The following is a 16,403-nucleotide window of genomic DNA, read 5'->3' as shown; positions in this document are numbered from 1 at the left end:
TATTCAGCTCTCTGTATCTCTGCTACACATCACTCTATAAGCCATATCTCCTAAACTGGTGGGTCAAACTGTACAACCAACATGTCAATGTGTAGTTATGATTCCTGATTTCATATGACATGACAACATGTCAATGTGTAGTTATGATTCCTGCTTTCATATGACATGACAACATGTCAATGTGTAGCTATGATTCCCTTTTTGCAAAGCACATTTTTTAACAGTACTCCTATAGATTTTGTCCAAACGAAACGAGAATCGGTACACAGTATCTCTATAGTCATCAAACAAAACGGGTATTTCAAATTTTTCATATTCCATCCTGATTGGCTAAAAATGGCTTCCAAAAGTTTGCAGGAGTGCTCCGTTTTGAAAAAATGCCTCAAATCATGAACACAGCATGCAATTTCCGTGACATTCCGACTTATATAAAACTATTTTTTTTATTTATATTACTCCTTCAGATTTTATCCAAATTTCACACAAATCGGTACACATGATCTCTATAGTCATTTGATGAAGACGGATCTGTTAGATTTTTCATATTCCATCCTCATTGGCTAAGATTGACATCTAAAGTTTGCAGGAGTGGCCCGCTTTGAACAAAATGTTGCAAATCCTGAACGCAGCGTCCGATTGCAGTGAAACTTTGCACTCATATTCGCACTACGCTGCCTTTCAACATTGCCCAATTATAGCGCCACCAGGAGGCAGATTATTATTCTTTTTAAATATTACTCGTACAAATGTTGTCCAAACATCACACAAATCAGTACAAATGATCTCTTTAGTTAAGTGATCAAGACGGATCTGTCCGATCCGCCTGATTTTACACATTCCAGCCTGGTTGGTGAATTCCAAACATTGCTGGGCCACAATAACCTACCTGACCTGGCGGACACCTGTGCTTCGAGGAGCACTTTTTCTAGTTCTGATCTGTTTATTCTCATCTGTTTATTCTCATCTGTTAAATTCAGTTCTGATCAGTGATGATGAAGATTACAGCCACCCTCCTCATCCTCTCCTCTGTACTTCATGTCAAAGCGATCCCAGGAAGTAAGTACATTATATTTATGTTATTAAATTAACCCATTGAGGCCTGAGGATCCGATTCTGCTAAATTGTCTTCTAAATCCCAACAGTTTTCTGAAAAACATATGTTTCTATATCAGTGGTGCTCAAACTTTTTCATGTCAAGGACCCCCAAAAGGATATGTATATGGCCACGGAACCCCATCTCAAAATATTCAGTTCCAGGGACCCCCAAAAGCAAAGATTTGAGTAAAAAATGTTTGCTTTAAAGGAGAGTTTCAGTCATTTTAGGTGTTTGCTTTGATGTGTCGCTAATCACTCACCAACATACCAGGGGCAGTTGACTTTTTCAATAGAAGCCCCTGTTGTCCATTGTGGAGACCCCTTCCACTGGCATAATGGAGTAATGCGGATACAAAAATTGCCTATTTTAGCAGCTCCAAAGTTCGTTTTTTTCCCACTAATTCTCATTATGCAGTGTCCTGACACTCAAACATGCACTGAATGTCCCTTATGAGCTACCGTTCATGCAGAACGACATGAAGCTAGTCCTCGGTGTTGCCAGATTCTGTGAGAGAAACAAGCAACCAGCACTCAACCACGTTAGCAGGCCTGTGGCCTTCAGGGAATTTACGGCTAATTTCTGGTCTAAGTCTGGTCACCATCCGTAGACCCCTTAACAACTAAACCTCCCCCAGTAGTCCAGTCCCTGACTTAAGACACAACATGGACCTGGAGATATCACAGTTATAAGAAGAGCAGAGGACAGAGGGACCTCTTTAATCTACTGGCCTGCTTCAGAAGAAATGTCAACTTGACCACCAACCGTTCAGTGTCCACTTATATGTCTCTTGTACCAGTTAAAATACTCAAAAGACTCTAATGAACCAACCTGTCCTACTCCTCCATCTAGAGAAATGCACTGATGCTCATCCTATCAAAACTCACTCACATCCTATGCCTACAACTTGGAATTTTTCTATTGGTCCTATAAGTCTAGTCACACAGGGATAGCGAGCCAAACCATGCAAACCATATTTACATTTATACCATCATGCAAAACCACTGCACATAATCATAGCATAAAGTCATTGCAAAACAAGTCATTGCATCAAACATTGCATCAGCTACAGATCTCTACCTGAATGAGGTGTGTATTATATCAGTAATGTATCAGGTGATGTCCTTCAGAAGAAACTCATAGGGTTTATCTATTAATCCAGTTGCACCAAACTTTAAACCTAGTTTCCACTAACCAGGTTTAGTTTTAAACCATCCTTTTAATCTTGGTTTTCATTTTCACAGTAAACCTGGATTAATGTTAATCCTGTTGCACCACTACTTTAAACTCCAATTTAAACGTCAGTAAGGGATTAATTTTAAACTTGCAGTACAGGTGGTTTAAATGTAAACATGGCAGCATATATCAGATGGCTCCATGAAAACGAAAGAGTAGCTCAAAGAAAAATAAGGGACCGTCTAAACCCAGTCAAATGTTATGATAATGCTGAATTTAAAAGGCGGTTTAAAAGCCATTACTTTTGGCTGCAGGAGATATTTTTAACACGCCTGCCCACATTATCTCAAAAGTGAATAAAAAAGTAATTCTAATGATATTTGGCTCAAGAGAAGAAGTATTCCTTTTTATTTACAGCGCAAATCCAAGATGGCGGACACACAACAAAGTTTAATCCATGAAATAATCAGTGTTTAAAGTTTTAATCACTGTTTAAAGTTTTAATCACAGGTTAAGGATTTAAATCACAGATTTGTTAAGCAATGCTTAAAATTAAGTGGTGCAACACAACTCGAATTAAAATAAATCCTAGATCAACAAATCTTTGATTAACCCTAAACTAAGCTTTATTTAATCCCTTTTGGTGCAACCGACCCATAGTCTATTTATATCTATAGCACTAACAGAAAATTAGGCTTTTTGGAAGATTAAAAGCTTCCCTTTATTTGCTCAGTTCATAGTGGGATTACAGATGTGTATTTAACAATACAAAATACAAATATAAATGAAATCTAGGAATGTTTCATGTCTGTCTGGTCAGATTTACAAATGCCTTAATTTAGGCTTGTCCTAAACTCATTTAGAATTTATATTAAAAATCACACCCAGTGTGAAGAGAGTGGTGCCTTTGAAAGTGTAACTGGTTGCATCCGCAACAATCAGCAACAAACAAGACACGTGACAACATATTGTCACGTGTCACGTGAAGCTTGACCAATCAGCCATGCTCAAACATACGGACGGACATACATCGGACGGACACACGGACAAAGTCAGATATAGGAGTGGTTGGCACCACTCAAAAAGGAGGAGGTTCCATTTAGATCTCATTCAGCCTGAAGTACAGGCCAGTCTAAATGTGGTAGTTCCAAAAATGTATAATACCAATTATTAATATTATTATTTATTATAAACTGGGTTAAATTTCCCCCAAGATGTGTCTTATACTTGAGCATAAATCAGTAAATACAATTATACTGCATATTATCAGCAATTATACATGAGTACATTAAATCATTAATAACATCAAGTTAAATACATGAGAAAATCAAATGATTCACGTTTGCATTAAATCTATCAAATCTTGGGACAAACCACAAAAGGTCTCTTTCTGCTGCAAGTCTTCCAGTACACCTCAGCATCATTTCAACCTGTCAGTCAATATGATATTCTTTCTTTAGGAAAATCAAGTGATGAAATAATTTAAAGCCTATATCCTAAAGTGAGCTGTTCAACATAAATTACTTTCTAATACATTTCCATATGTTCAACAATTTACTCAGGTACTGTACTTAAGTACAATTTTCAGTATTTTTTACTTCTACTCCACCACATCTCAGAGGCAAATATTATACTTTTACTCCACTACAATTATTTGAAAACTTTAGTTACTAGTTACGTTGTAGAGTTTGATTACAAAACATACACTTTTGACACCAATACTTTTTGTACTTTTACTCAAGTAAATTAAAAATTCTGGACTTATACTTGTAACAGAGTATTTCTACATTGCAGTATTGATACTTTTACTTAGGTAAAACATTTGTGTACTTTTTCTACCACTGTATATTATATTACATTATATTATATAATGTTATGTTCACATCCTGAAATAAATCATTATGAATCTGTTTCATAATATTATAAAAACATTTAAATCTGTTGAATAAAATGTTTGACAGGAAGATACTTCTAATATTCACCTTTAGAACCAAACATGACTGTTTAACATGATGATGATGATGATGATGATGATGAAGTGTGTTGTTGAGTGTATTTTCATCTTTGTTTTATTTCCAGTGTTCCATGAGAACATTCAACTCATTGGCTGTTCAGACACAGTTAAAGACTCATATAAAGAGAAGATGATGGCACTGGATGGTGAAGTGATGGCGTATGCAGACTACAACAAAGGGAAGATGGTGTACCCTCAGCCTCCGTTTGTAGATCCTATGACCTTGGCAGGAGGTTATGCAAGAGCTGTGGGTGATCAGCACCACTGCAAAGCCCAGCTGGACTCCATTCTCACTGCCTTGAAGAAACCACCAGTGAAAGGTACATGAATACTATGAACACAATAGTTATTAACTAAAACTGTTGAATATATTTAACATTAATGAAAATGTTTAACCCATTCAATCTGGGAACACATATGTGTCATTTTAGATTTCTTTGGCTGTTCAAAAATAGCAGATCTACAAGTTCATAGCGCGGCACCAACTGCTGCGCTATGAGCTTGTACATCTGCTATTTTGTTTTAACTCTTAGGATTTAGAAGACATTTGTAGAAATCCCAGAAGCAAAGATTTGAGTTACAAATGTCTGCTTTAAAAGTATATATAACTGCTCAAAGAAATGTAGGGAACACTTTGATCCCTTAATTATTTTGAGTGTTCATGAACTGTGTACATACTGCTAACACAAACTGATCAAAAGAATTAAGGCATCAAAGTGTTCCCTTGATTATTTTGAGCAGTATATATATTCAAAGATTTGCTCAAACTTTCATGATTAAAAAAAAATAGCAGATCTACAAGCTCATAGCGCGGCACCGAGTGCCACGCTATGAGCTTGTAGATCTGCTATTTTTGAATAGCCAAAGAAATACAAAAAAAAGAAAAAGTGCTCCTCAGAGCACAAGTCTCCGCCAGGTCAGGTAAAATTTCACGGAACTCGCACACTGCGTTCACGATTTGAGGAATTTTGTTCAAAATGGACCTATCCTGCAAACATTGGAAGCCAATGTTAGCCAAGTAGGATGGAGTATGAAATATCGGACACATCCATCCTGATCACATGACTATAGAGATACTGTGTACCGATTTGCGTGATTTTTGGACAGAATCTGAAGCAGTAGAGCAAAACATGTGTTTTACAAAACTCAGCCTCCTGGTGGCGCTCTAAAAGGCATATGTGAAAAATGCAGGGCAAAGGTTTTTCCTTGGCCTCTAGGGAGTGTGCGTGCAAAGTTTCACGCAGATCGGTGCAGTTATAGCTATATAACGTGTTATAGCGCCACCATGAGGCTTATTTGAACGTTTTCAAGTGGCATTTCTTCTTGGGCCAAGTGGGAATCTACGTGGAAAATTTCACGAAAATCGCATGCTGCGTTCATGATTTGAGGCATTTTGTTCGAAATGAACCAATCCTGCAGACTTTGGAAGCCAATTTTAGCCAATCAGGATGGAATATGGAAAATCAGACAGATCCGTGTTGATCACATGGCTATGGAGATACTTTGTACCGATTTGCGTGTTTTTCGGACAAAATCTGTAGGAGTAATATAAAAATCACACCCTGTGTGAAGGTAGCGGCGCCTTTGATACATTTTGTCATCGATATGTGTTTATAATGTGTTTATAGCCACGTGTCACGTGAAGCTTGACCAATCACTTTGTTGACGTGTCTGACCAATCGGAACGTTGACGTGTCTGACCAATCGGAACGTTGACGTGTCTGACCAATCGGAACGTTGACGTGTCTGACCAATCAGAACGTTGACGTGTCTGACCAATCAGAACGTTGACGGTGAACACGGACAAAGTCAGGTATAGAGCAGGATCCGCTCTAGCGCCGCTAAAAAAATGTGTTTAGCAAAAGTCAGCCTCATGGTGGTGCTATGACAGGCTGTAGATCTGACAGAAGTAGATCTTTAATAGTGATTTATAAATGTCTATGGACTGAGAGGCTCTTATATTAAAAGGAAAGCTATTCCAGAGCCTCGAGGCGGCCACAGTGAAGGCTCGGTCACCTCTAGACCTTTTCTTAGTCGTGAGCTCAATCAATAGCAACTGATCAGCTGACCTTAGGGGTCTGGGTGGAATGCAGTCTTTGATGAGGTCATTGAGGAAAGGCGGGGCTAGCCCGTTACGTGTTTTAATTAGTGTTTTACAATGGTTCTTAATCACTTGTCCCATTCACTTGAAGACGCTCCCTCGTCTCTCACAGTGAGTTGCAGTCAGTGTGTGGGCTGCTAGCAGTGGTGGAAAGTAACTGAGTAGATTTACTTAAGTACTGTACTTAAGTACATTTTTGAGGTATTTGTACTTTACTTGACTTCCACTACAAAAAAAACAGTTTTCAATACTTTTACTTTTATTCCACTACATCTGTGATCCAAATATTGTACTTTTACTCCACTATATTTACTTAAAAACTTTAGTTGTTACTTTGTAGATTTTGATTATTATTACAAAACATTCATTAACCACTTCAGCCCTATATACATTTTGGCCATTTGAAAATAGCAGATCTACAAGCTCACAATGTGTCGTGATGCGACGCATTGTGAGCTTGTAGATCTGCTATTTTCAAAGGATTTTCATACATTTGAAAACTTGAAATGGGACATTCTGCACAATGAGTACTTTTAGTTTCGATACTTTAAGTATATATATTTTTTTACTTTTTACTTTTACTCAAGTACAATTTGAATTCTGGACTTTTACTTGTAACAGAGTATTTCAATATTGCAGAATTGATACTTTTACTTAAGTAAAACATTTGAGTACTTTTTCCACCACTTGCTGCTATAGCCCCGCCTGCCTCCTATTACACACACACACACACACACACACACACACACACACAGACGCACAAACACACGCACAGGCACACGCACCTATTTTAGACTTTATGTGACATATTTGTGCGATGGGGGGCAGTTAGCCTAGTGTTGATATTAAACAGATGATAATAAAACTGAACATTTTTAATTGTCTATTTCCAGATGGATATGTGTACTATGAGGCTAAACGCTGTGTGTATAACTCCAGTGAGCTGAAGGACATACAGTTCATAGCGTCAATGAATTTCGATGGTGATGAGTTCCTCAGGTGGGACAGTAGAGTAGATCAGTGGGTTGGATACACTGAGTTTGGTGTGAAGAACGCAGAGCTCTGGAACAAAGATCCTACATACCTGGCTGGGTGGAGAGCACAACGAGAGGCAGCCTGCAAACCCAACATTGAGAACGACTACTCCTCTGTTCTGAACAAGAGAGGTGAGCTGATCTCAGAGCAGCACTCAACACTCATCACCTCATAAACTATAACATGACATCATAATAAATCATTCTATTCAGAGATGATTAATGGTGTTAATATTGATCTGATAATGATTATAAAACATTCCTTAACCCATTCAATCCAGGGACGCATCTCTGTTATTTTACATTTCTTTGGCAATTCAAAAATAGAAAATATAGCCTACAAGCTCATAGCGCGGCACAGAGTGCCTCGCTATGAGTTTGTAGATCTGCTATTTCTGAAAAATCGTGAAAATGTGTGCAAATCTTTGAATGTATATATTTTAAAGTGAACATTTGTAACTTGCAGATATGGAAATAGCAGATCTACAAGCTCACAACATGTGGTGTCACCATCGTACACAGAGTATAAATGAAACATATAGATCTATTTCTGAGTGTTTTCACCTATATATAATGACCTTCCTAAAATAGAGACACCAGGATTAATGTTTTTAAATGAACTTTAAAAAGAACCATGCAGGCTAAAACACACCTCTATACACTTCATTTACCCTCCTGATTTTATATTTAATTATTGTCTTTACTAGTTTGTTTTGTATGTTTTTAATCACTTTAGTAATATTTTACAGGATTATGTTTATTGTTTTGTTTGTTTCTACTCTAGTTAATTTAAGCTATTTTCTTTAAATGATATTGCTTGGTTTAGTTTTGTTCATGTAAAGCACTGTGTAACTGTGAATTATTTAATATGTTTAAATTACATTATATAAATGCATTCTACTTTGTATACAACTGTAGAATAGGGTAGAATCTACAGTATTCTATGAAACGTTAGTTCTCTGGTGCCATCTGGTGGCCAAACACTGACATTTACAGTTACAATTTACAATGTAGACATTTATCAGACGCTCTTAATCCAGAGTGATTTACAGTAAGCAAGGAAAACACAAGGTAATACATCAAATGCATAGAAATAGTAATCTAAGCCTGCAAGGTTATCAAGGATAGGTCTTTTGCTACAGGCTGAGGTAGAGTCTGAAGAGGAGAGTCTTCAGATTACGGCTGAGGATTGGGAGTGAGTCTGCAGTTCTGACTGCAATGGGGAGTTTGTTCCACAGTTTGGGAGCCAGAAGGGAGAAGAGTCTAGGACGTGTGGAGCGTTGTCCAGGGTGTTTTAGAGAAGGTTCAGACAGCTTCCCTGTGTTAGCTGATCTGAGTGAGCGGGAGGGGTTGTAGGGTTGGACCAGGCTTGAAGATATGGGGGTGTCATACCTTTGGTTGCTTTGTAGGCCAACATCAGTGTTTAGTACTCTGTGAGGGCAGCAACTGGGAACCAATGGAGGGAGAGGAGAATGGGGGAGAGCCGGGAAACGTGAACATTTTTGCTAGTTGAAGACCAAGCGTTTTGCGGCTTTCTGGATCATTTGGATCTCATTTGGATGATGTACAATTATTAATGATAATGACATGTTCCTCTGACTGGTAATAATAATGATAACTAGAAAAAGTGCTCCTCGAACATTCCCAACATTCCCAACACAAGTCTCCGGCAGCAGACTTGTGTTGGGAATGTTGGGAATGTTCTAATTCTTATGTTCTAATTCTTACAAAAAAATAGAACATGTTACTGTGTCATAGTAACATGACACAAGTGTCCTATCCGTCTGTATAAGTGTCCTATCCGTCCTGTCTGTATAACTGTCCTATCCGTCCTGTCTGTATAAGTGTCCTATCCGTCCTGTCTATGTAAGTGTCCTATCCGTCCTGTCTGTGTAAGTGTCCTATCCAATTGTTACAGTATCCGCCATTTCTCAGCCATTTCGTGATTATTCCTGTCTTACCTCACTTTGAAAGAGGCACAGACTCTTTCAAAGTGACACAATGTATTTATAGGCCGCTATACGTCACTAGCCAATCAGATCACACTATTTCACCGTATTGTCACGTGTCACGTGAGGCTTGACCAATGTTAGTCCCAGTTTCAGAAAGTGAAAACAAACTCTCCTGGCGGAGACAACAATAATAATAATAATCATCTTTTTTAGGAGTGGAGCCCAAAGTGAGACTGAAGTCAGAGACTCCCCCTCGTCGTGGTGAACACACTCACATGCTGAGGTGCAGCAGCTACGACTTCTATCCTAAAGTGATCCTGGTGACCTGGTGGATAGGTCAAGAACCTTAGACCTCTGGTCTCTCCTATGCCGATGTGTCTGATGGAGACTGGTACTACCAGTACCACTCCTACCTGGAGTACACACCCAGGTACACACCTAACAGACACCTATACATAGAAATACACTCCTCTACTGGTACTACCAGTACCACTCCTACCTGGAGTACACACCCAGGTACACACCTAACAGACACCTACACATAGAAATACACACCTAATAGACACCTATACATATATTCTTTAAAAATAAAACAAGTGTTACTCACTTGCTGAAAATGGCCCATTATTTGGTAGGCTAATACTAAATCACACACACACACACACACACACACACACGATTCCTCCCGAGTCCCGACCATGTTTATCACCAGTCCACTCCAGACACAACCACGCAGCAAGCTCGTCGTCGTGCACGCATGATGAACGCACACAGAGAACTTGCAGGTTATACATGAATACACACACAGGAATACGCTATTACGTGTGTATCTCGTTACTAAGTTTCATCTGCCTCTACCCTTCCTATTTTTTCTGCAATGGGGAGGGAATAGTGGAATACACAATAAACACTAGAGCGGAGGAGAGCCCAGCGGGGCATTCACACTCCTACACAAACATAGTCAAACAGGTTTTTTTTCCAAAAAACTAAATATTAATAAAGACCAATGGATCAATGTGTTGAATCACGGTGCGTTTCAGCGTGTAGATCGTCTACTTTCACAATGTGTCCTAATGTTAGTGCTAATTAACAGCTGCTCACTCACTGCCAGACCGGGCGGGGAGGAGGGGCCGCTTCAGCTCTGAGCAGATCCACATGGACACACATTCTACTTGAGGACACACGCACGTCATGATTATTTTAAATATCATGAAAATATATATTATAAACTTATCTTATTGCCTATAATGGTCTAATGCTATGGTGCCTAATTGTAGTGTGTGTGTGTGTGTGTGTGTGTGTGTGTGTGTGTGTGTTTGTGTGTGTGTTACAGATCAGGAGAGAAGGTCACATGCATGGTGGAACATCCCAGCCTGACCGCGCCTATCAAGATGGACTGGGGTCAGTTACTGTAATCTACTGTAATGTGTTACACTACACTCTGTTTTAAGGGTTAAAGGATTATTCTCTATTTGTACCTGAAGGTATATTTGTTTTGCTGAAAGTAAAAACATCAATAAACTTAGTTTACTAATGTCTGCAGATAATCATCAATTATAAAGGTCTTAATATAATATAATATAATATCATATCATATAATATAATATCATATCATTAATATAATATTTGTATTGTCAGATTTCTCCATGCCAGAGTCAGTGAAGAACAAGGTGGCCATGGGAGCATCAGGTCTGGTTCTGGGTCTGGTCTTGTTCCTGTCTGGATTCATCTACTTCCAGTGGAAGAAACGAGGTGATTAACATGTTTAATTAACATGTTTAATTAACATGTTTAATTAAGTATTATACTACCAGTGGAAGACATGAGGTCAGATCAACAGAGGATCACATGACATGTGGAACCCTCACAGAAATGCAAACAAACAAACATGTAAAGCCACAACCTAAACTGGTTTATATTGGTTTAGAACCTTAACCGGTTTAGACCAGTTTAGACGACCTAGTTAGAGGTCAAAGTGTGTTCTATGTTGTCACATTTAGCTTTAATACATCAGTGTTACATTTAGTCCTAAATAAGTGTTCAATTTTGTAGCAAATCGCACTTTCTGCGTTTGATGCAGATAAGCTACAATTGCTAGACCCATTGAAAGGGTTTAAGAAGAGTGGAGAGAGTTGTAAGCACATTACTCAAACCTGGTGTCTTTGATGGTTTTTTATTTACTATACAAACATTACAAACATAATCTAGTCTAAAACTTAGTTACAAGTTAGCAACGGTTAGCACAGGCACCGGTTAGTGGATAAATAACCAACGGTTAGTTTACCAACTAGTGGTTAGTGGTTAGGTAATAAAACCTGAGAGAGAGAGAATAAGCACATAACACACAGAGTATTAAGGATATGACTTCACATCAGACGCACACATCACAAGTACAAAATTACAATGTTACTCACTATTGGTCTCTCACTCTCTTGCAGGATCTCGGTAGGTTACTTTAAAACCCATATTTCAGAGTAACCCACGGCACAGTTCCTTCCGAATCTGAGGTCCTGTACCCAGACAGCCTATTATATCAACTTCACACATAAGGTCCGCCTTTAGGGCAGAACTTAAGCAACAGGAAGTTCTGGTTACCCACAAGGCTTTGCGCTTGGTCATGTACTGCTTCTTATCACACAAGGGCTGGCTAGCTCTGGCCTTCTGCCCTGTCCACCTATTGTTTCTTATCTCACACCCTTCCCCCGCTTGGTATGCAAGGAGCCCTTTGAAGCTGCTAGCTCACCAGGGGGTCTATGGCCTGCTACGGTTCCACTAGACCAACTTACCAATTTCTCCAACAGGACATTTGAACAAAGTACATTACTATCTCATTAATAATAATCCACAATTATCTCTCATAATCATAGATTATTCCACAATAAGAGTCAAATGTTCACATTAGTTCTGATGCAACATGTGACCCTGATGACTGAACCCTAATGTTGTTGTGTTGTTGTGTTATTGTGTTATGGTGTGTATATGTATGCATTTTATAGAGAAATACACACATTACAGTACATAGGATGTATTTGTGTGTCTGTTTTAACTGTCTCTCTTCTTCTTCTATCAGGTCGTATTCTGGTGCCGACAACCAATGACGATCTTTAGACTCCTCCCACACACCCAGGTTCAGTTCCTCTTTCTTTTTACTAAACTTTGTTTTTTTGTTTTATGTATAAAAGTGTATAAAAGTATAAAACATACACAAAACAACATGCTTGTGTAAGAAGTGAAACAACTAGCCTGGTAAACCATCCCGGTCGCGTGAATTCACATTATCATGTGTCTTCTGCTTCATTTATTATAATAATGAATCTAATAATCACATTTAATAATCAAATGATTTGCTGTATCAGACAACACTGATGACAATGTATTGACAAAGTATTGGTCAAATGTTGTTTGAATGGACTGAGTTGTTTCTACTTTGATGGTTACTGTAGTTGCAGGGAGGCTGCTGGGAGGTTAGGTTTTTAACTAGTTTACTAATAACTTGTTCAAGATCTATTAACTATGTACAGCATCGTTTTAAATCATTAACCACTAACAAACATTTAACCAGTTATGAATAACACATAACACAACTAATAATTTGAGAATGATGAATTTACTATTATAAAGGAAGGTTATTCTAAAGTGTTAACATGTTCACACAGTTAATACATTCTGATTCTTATTGGTTTATTGTCTTTTCACAGAACACCTGGGTGTGTTTTCAGAGAAGCAGAGAGTCATCGCTGCTGGTAGAGAGGAAATACGTGTGTGTACATTCAGCTTTTAAATAATCATAACAGCAGCACAATGATGACATCAATCTTTTTAAATAATCACAACAGCAGCACAATGATGATCAACCTTTTTCACAATGTGTAAAATGTGTCCTTTAAACAATTAAAAATGATAATTGGCTAGCCAAAGCTAATGATAATTAGTGTGCAGACTCTGTCTTTTCCTGGTGTTTCGCCCAGGTCGACGTGGTTTTGAGGTGAGGTTAGGGTTAAGTTTTGGTTTAGGCATAGTTTTTGGGAGGTTAAAGGTCAGGGTTTAGGGTTAAAGTTAAGTTTATAGACATAGTTTTAGTGAGGTTAAAGGTCGGGGTTGGGGTTGGGGCGCCACCTGGGCGAAACACCAAAGGAAGAGGGAGTCCCAATTAGTGTGGGCGGTTCATCAAATTACTTTGTATAGTTTCTGTCGTCAGAAAAAACAAACATAATATTTCAGTTCTAAACTATATTGAAACATTAAATAAATGATCACACACACAGTCAGAGTTCTTCATAACATTAATATTAATATCCATCTGAATGGAAGTCAGTCATGTTTGTGAAAAAGGTTTTATTATTTTATAATTGACCATAAGTCATTTATTATGTAATCATCTATAATATGTGACAATTAATGTGTTATGATCAGTTTCCCTGTGATGGGTGGACCTAAACCCTCTAGGGTGGTCCGGGGTTGTGGGTGGACTGAGGTGATGGGTGGACCCGGGTCCACCCAAATTAGACAATGGTGGGCTACCACAGTCTAGGAAATGAATGGGAAACACTGATGGCATGAAATAATTTTCATTTTAAGTATTAATTCTTAATTTTTAAATGTAATGATTTATATGTAATCATGAGCAGGGGAGCAGATCTCATTACAACTTAGGAGGGAACCACAAACAAGGAATCTTCTCATCAATAACATCCCCAACATAGAGCTAACGCTAGGATTTTAAACTAACTAATAATGTTCACAATGTTTACAGTTTGTCTGACATTTGGTATAAAAAACAAAACACCAAATCCATGTTCAATGCATGAAACAAACTATAATGTTATGATGTAAATAATCCATTAGAGGTTGACATCACATGATTTAACTACAAACACATGAACATGCCTCCATGTTTAACTGCAGGTTTTACAAACATTGATTCTTTCACATGAATTCACATCATTTGAGATTTGATTAGATTTTGGTAAAAGATATTCAAGCAAAATCACAAAACAACTTAAACCCAGGATAACACATTAAAGCGTAATGAAACACTTGTTTACAATGTGTTCCTGCAGCATAACTAAACATAAATAGTCCAATAAATGTATTTGAATTCAAATGATTTGAGAAATCTAAACTAAACAGTCAGATGACCTCTGCACAGCAGGGGGTCTGACAGGACACACTGAGTTAATGATATTTACAACATTTAGGTTTGTCTGTTTATCTGATTTAATGTTGATGAGTTAAAATAGACAACACAGCACTACACACACAACTTCACTCATTAAACTAGTTAACAGCTCTATGGAGAAGTGATGATGATGATGATGAAGCTTGTGGATTCATTTATTTGGCAGTTGTTAATGATCAGGACACACGGGTGTGTCCTGATCATATACAGTAGTGTGCTTACTGTATGTGAGAATTATTTCAAAAGTGGAATCAGAATCAGAATCAGAATCAGGTTTATTGTCACATCACAGGTTTACAAGGTAAAAAAGTGGGTGAAATTCATTTTTGTACATCATTTAAATATAGATTTTGAATGATATTATTTATTTAAAAACCCTTTATTGGAGGAACATGTCAGACATGTCCCCTCCTTCCCCCCTGGGATCTGCACCCCTGATCATGCAGTGGCGTCAGTTCAGCAAAAGCTAAGGTATGGCAAGGTTAGGGTTGCCAACTCCCAGAGATTAAATAAGGGACACCTATCCTGGGCGCGCGGCAAAGCAGCGCGGCCCCCAAAACATTGGGGGTTAAACCACGCAAATGCATAGAAAACTATGCAGTATACCTATAATACAACGGTCTTACACCGGCATTAGGCTACTATTCACCATTAAAAACAAAATATATATATATATATATATTTTTAATAATCTTTTAATTTTTTGGAGTCAAGGTAGGGCACCTGTCCTACCTTGTCATACCCAATTGACGCCCCTGTGATCATGAATGGTTTGAAGTTCAGATGTTGGATCTTGGCTTTAATTTGCTTGGTTTGAATGGAATGTCACAATATCAATAAAGGAATAAGAACCATAATTGGGCCTCATGTTTTCTTACATTTCACTCATACAGTATTCTATCTTAACTGTCTGTTAAGAGAAAATACAAGAGAAGCCAACCTCCACATTCACCACATGTGTTTTTCCCCAGGTGTGCTGAACCATGTGTCCTTTCCATGTCCTACCTGAAGGCAGCGTTCAAGATCATTGTAAAACAAACTTTTATATTACTCCTTCAGAGTACACATGATCTTTATAGTCATGTGATCAAGATGGATCTGTTAGATTTTTCATATTCCATCCTGATTGGCTAACATTGACATCTAAAGTTTGCAGGAGTGGCCAGTTTTGAACAAAATGCCGCAAATCATGAACGCAGTGTCCGATTGCGGTAAAACGTTGCACGCACATTTGCACTACGTTGAGGAACAAATGCCACCCTTTTAACATTGCCCTATTATAGTGCAAGCAGGAGGTTGTGCAAAACACTTTAAAAAAAAAATATTACTCCTACAAATGTTGTCCAAACATCACACAAATCGGTACATATTATGTCTTTAGTCAAGTGATCAAGACGGATCAGTCACATTTTTCACATATTTCCACATATTTGTCCGCAGAGTTTCAGACCCACATCTGACAATATGTGGTGCCAGGGATCCCCATACAATATTTGTGTTAAAATGTTTAAAAAATATTCAAAATATTTTACTTTTTTCCCCAATACGTTTTGAAAATAACAGATCAACAAGCTCACAACATGTGATGTGACACATTGTGAGCTTGTTGATCTGATATTTTCAAATAGCCCATTTAAAGTGGTAAAACTGAGCCTTGTTGCTTCTTTTGGGCTTGTTTTCATAGACATGGCCGTTTGTTTCTTTTGTAAAATCTGGCAACACACTGATTTACACCTGCAGTAGCTATAGGGAAGAGGTGAACATATATTGAATGAAGCAGCACACAGAGAAAAACTCAACAGCGCCCCCTGTAAGAGGCGATGGTGGCGCCCGGGTCGTTTATTCGTGTCGCGT

At 38.1% G+C, this 16,403-nt stretch overlaps 3 protein-coding genes across 3 annotated transcripts in view; all 3 read left to right on the top strand.

Moving 5' to 3' along the window:
- LOC311043231 (H-2 class II histocompatibility antigen, I-E beta chain-like) overlaps positions 1 to 9,720 on the top strand; it is a gene marked incomplete at its 3' end in the record, with an annotated part of 48,768 nt that extends 39,048 nt beyond the window's left edge. The window contains exons 3-6 of the mRNA XM_084054407.1: positions 978 to 1,056; positions 4,349 to 4,603; positions 7,278 to 7,550; positions 9,584 to 9,720. Coding sequence (XP_083910533.1) covers positions 990 to 1,056; positions 4,349 to 4,603; positions 7,278 to 7,550; positions 9,584 to 9,720 — 732 coding nt within the window. The 5' untranslated portion in view covers positions 978 to 989. The remainder of the gene's footprint in view (positions 1 to 977; positions 1,057 to 4,348; positions 4,604 to 7,277; positions 7,551 to 9,583) is intronic.
- The window catches only part of LOC311043227 (HLA class II histocompatibility antigen, DQ beta 1 chain-like), a gene marked incomplete at its 3' end in the record, with an annotated part of 165,661 nt that overhangs the window by 2,752 nt on the left and 146,506 nt on the right, over positions 1 to 16,403 (top strand). The window lies entirely within an intron of this gene.
- The window catches only part of LOC311044503 (uncharacterized protein), a 253,501-nt gene that overhangs the window by 117,885 nt on the left and 119,213 nt on the right, over positions 1 to 16,403 (top strand). The window lies entirely within an intron of this gene.

The sequence above is a fragment of the Gymnoscopelus microlampas genome (assembly GCF_963454915.1).
Source record: "Gymnoscopelus microlampas genome assembly, chromosome: 4".
NCBI classification, from domain to species: domain Eukaryota; kingdom Metazoa; phylum Chordata; class Actinopteri; order Myctophiformes; family Myctophidae; genus Gymnoscopelus; species Gymnoscopelus microlampas.
Note: the sequence above shows the minus strand (reverse complement) of the source record. Positions and strands in the feature narration are given on the sequence as shown.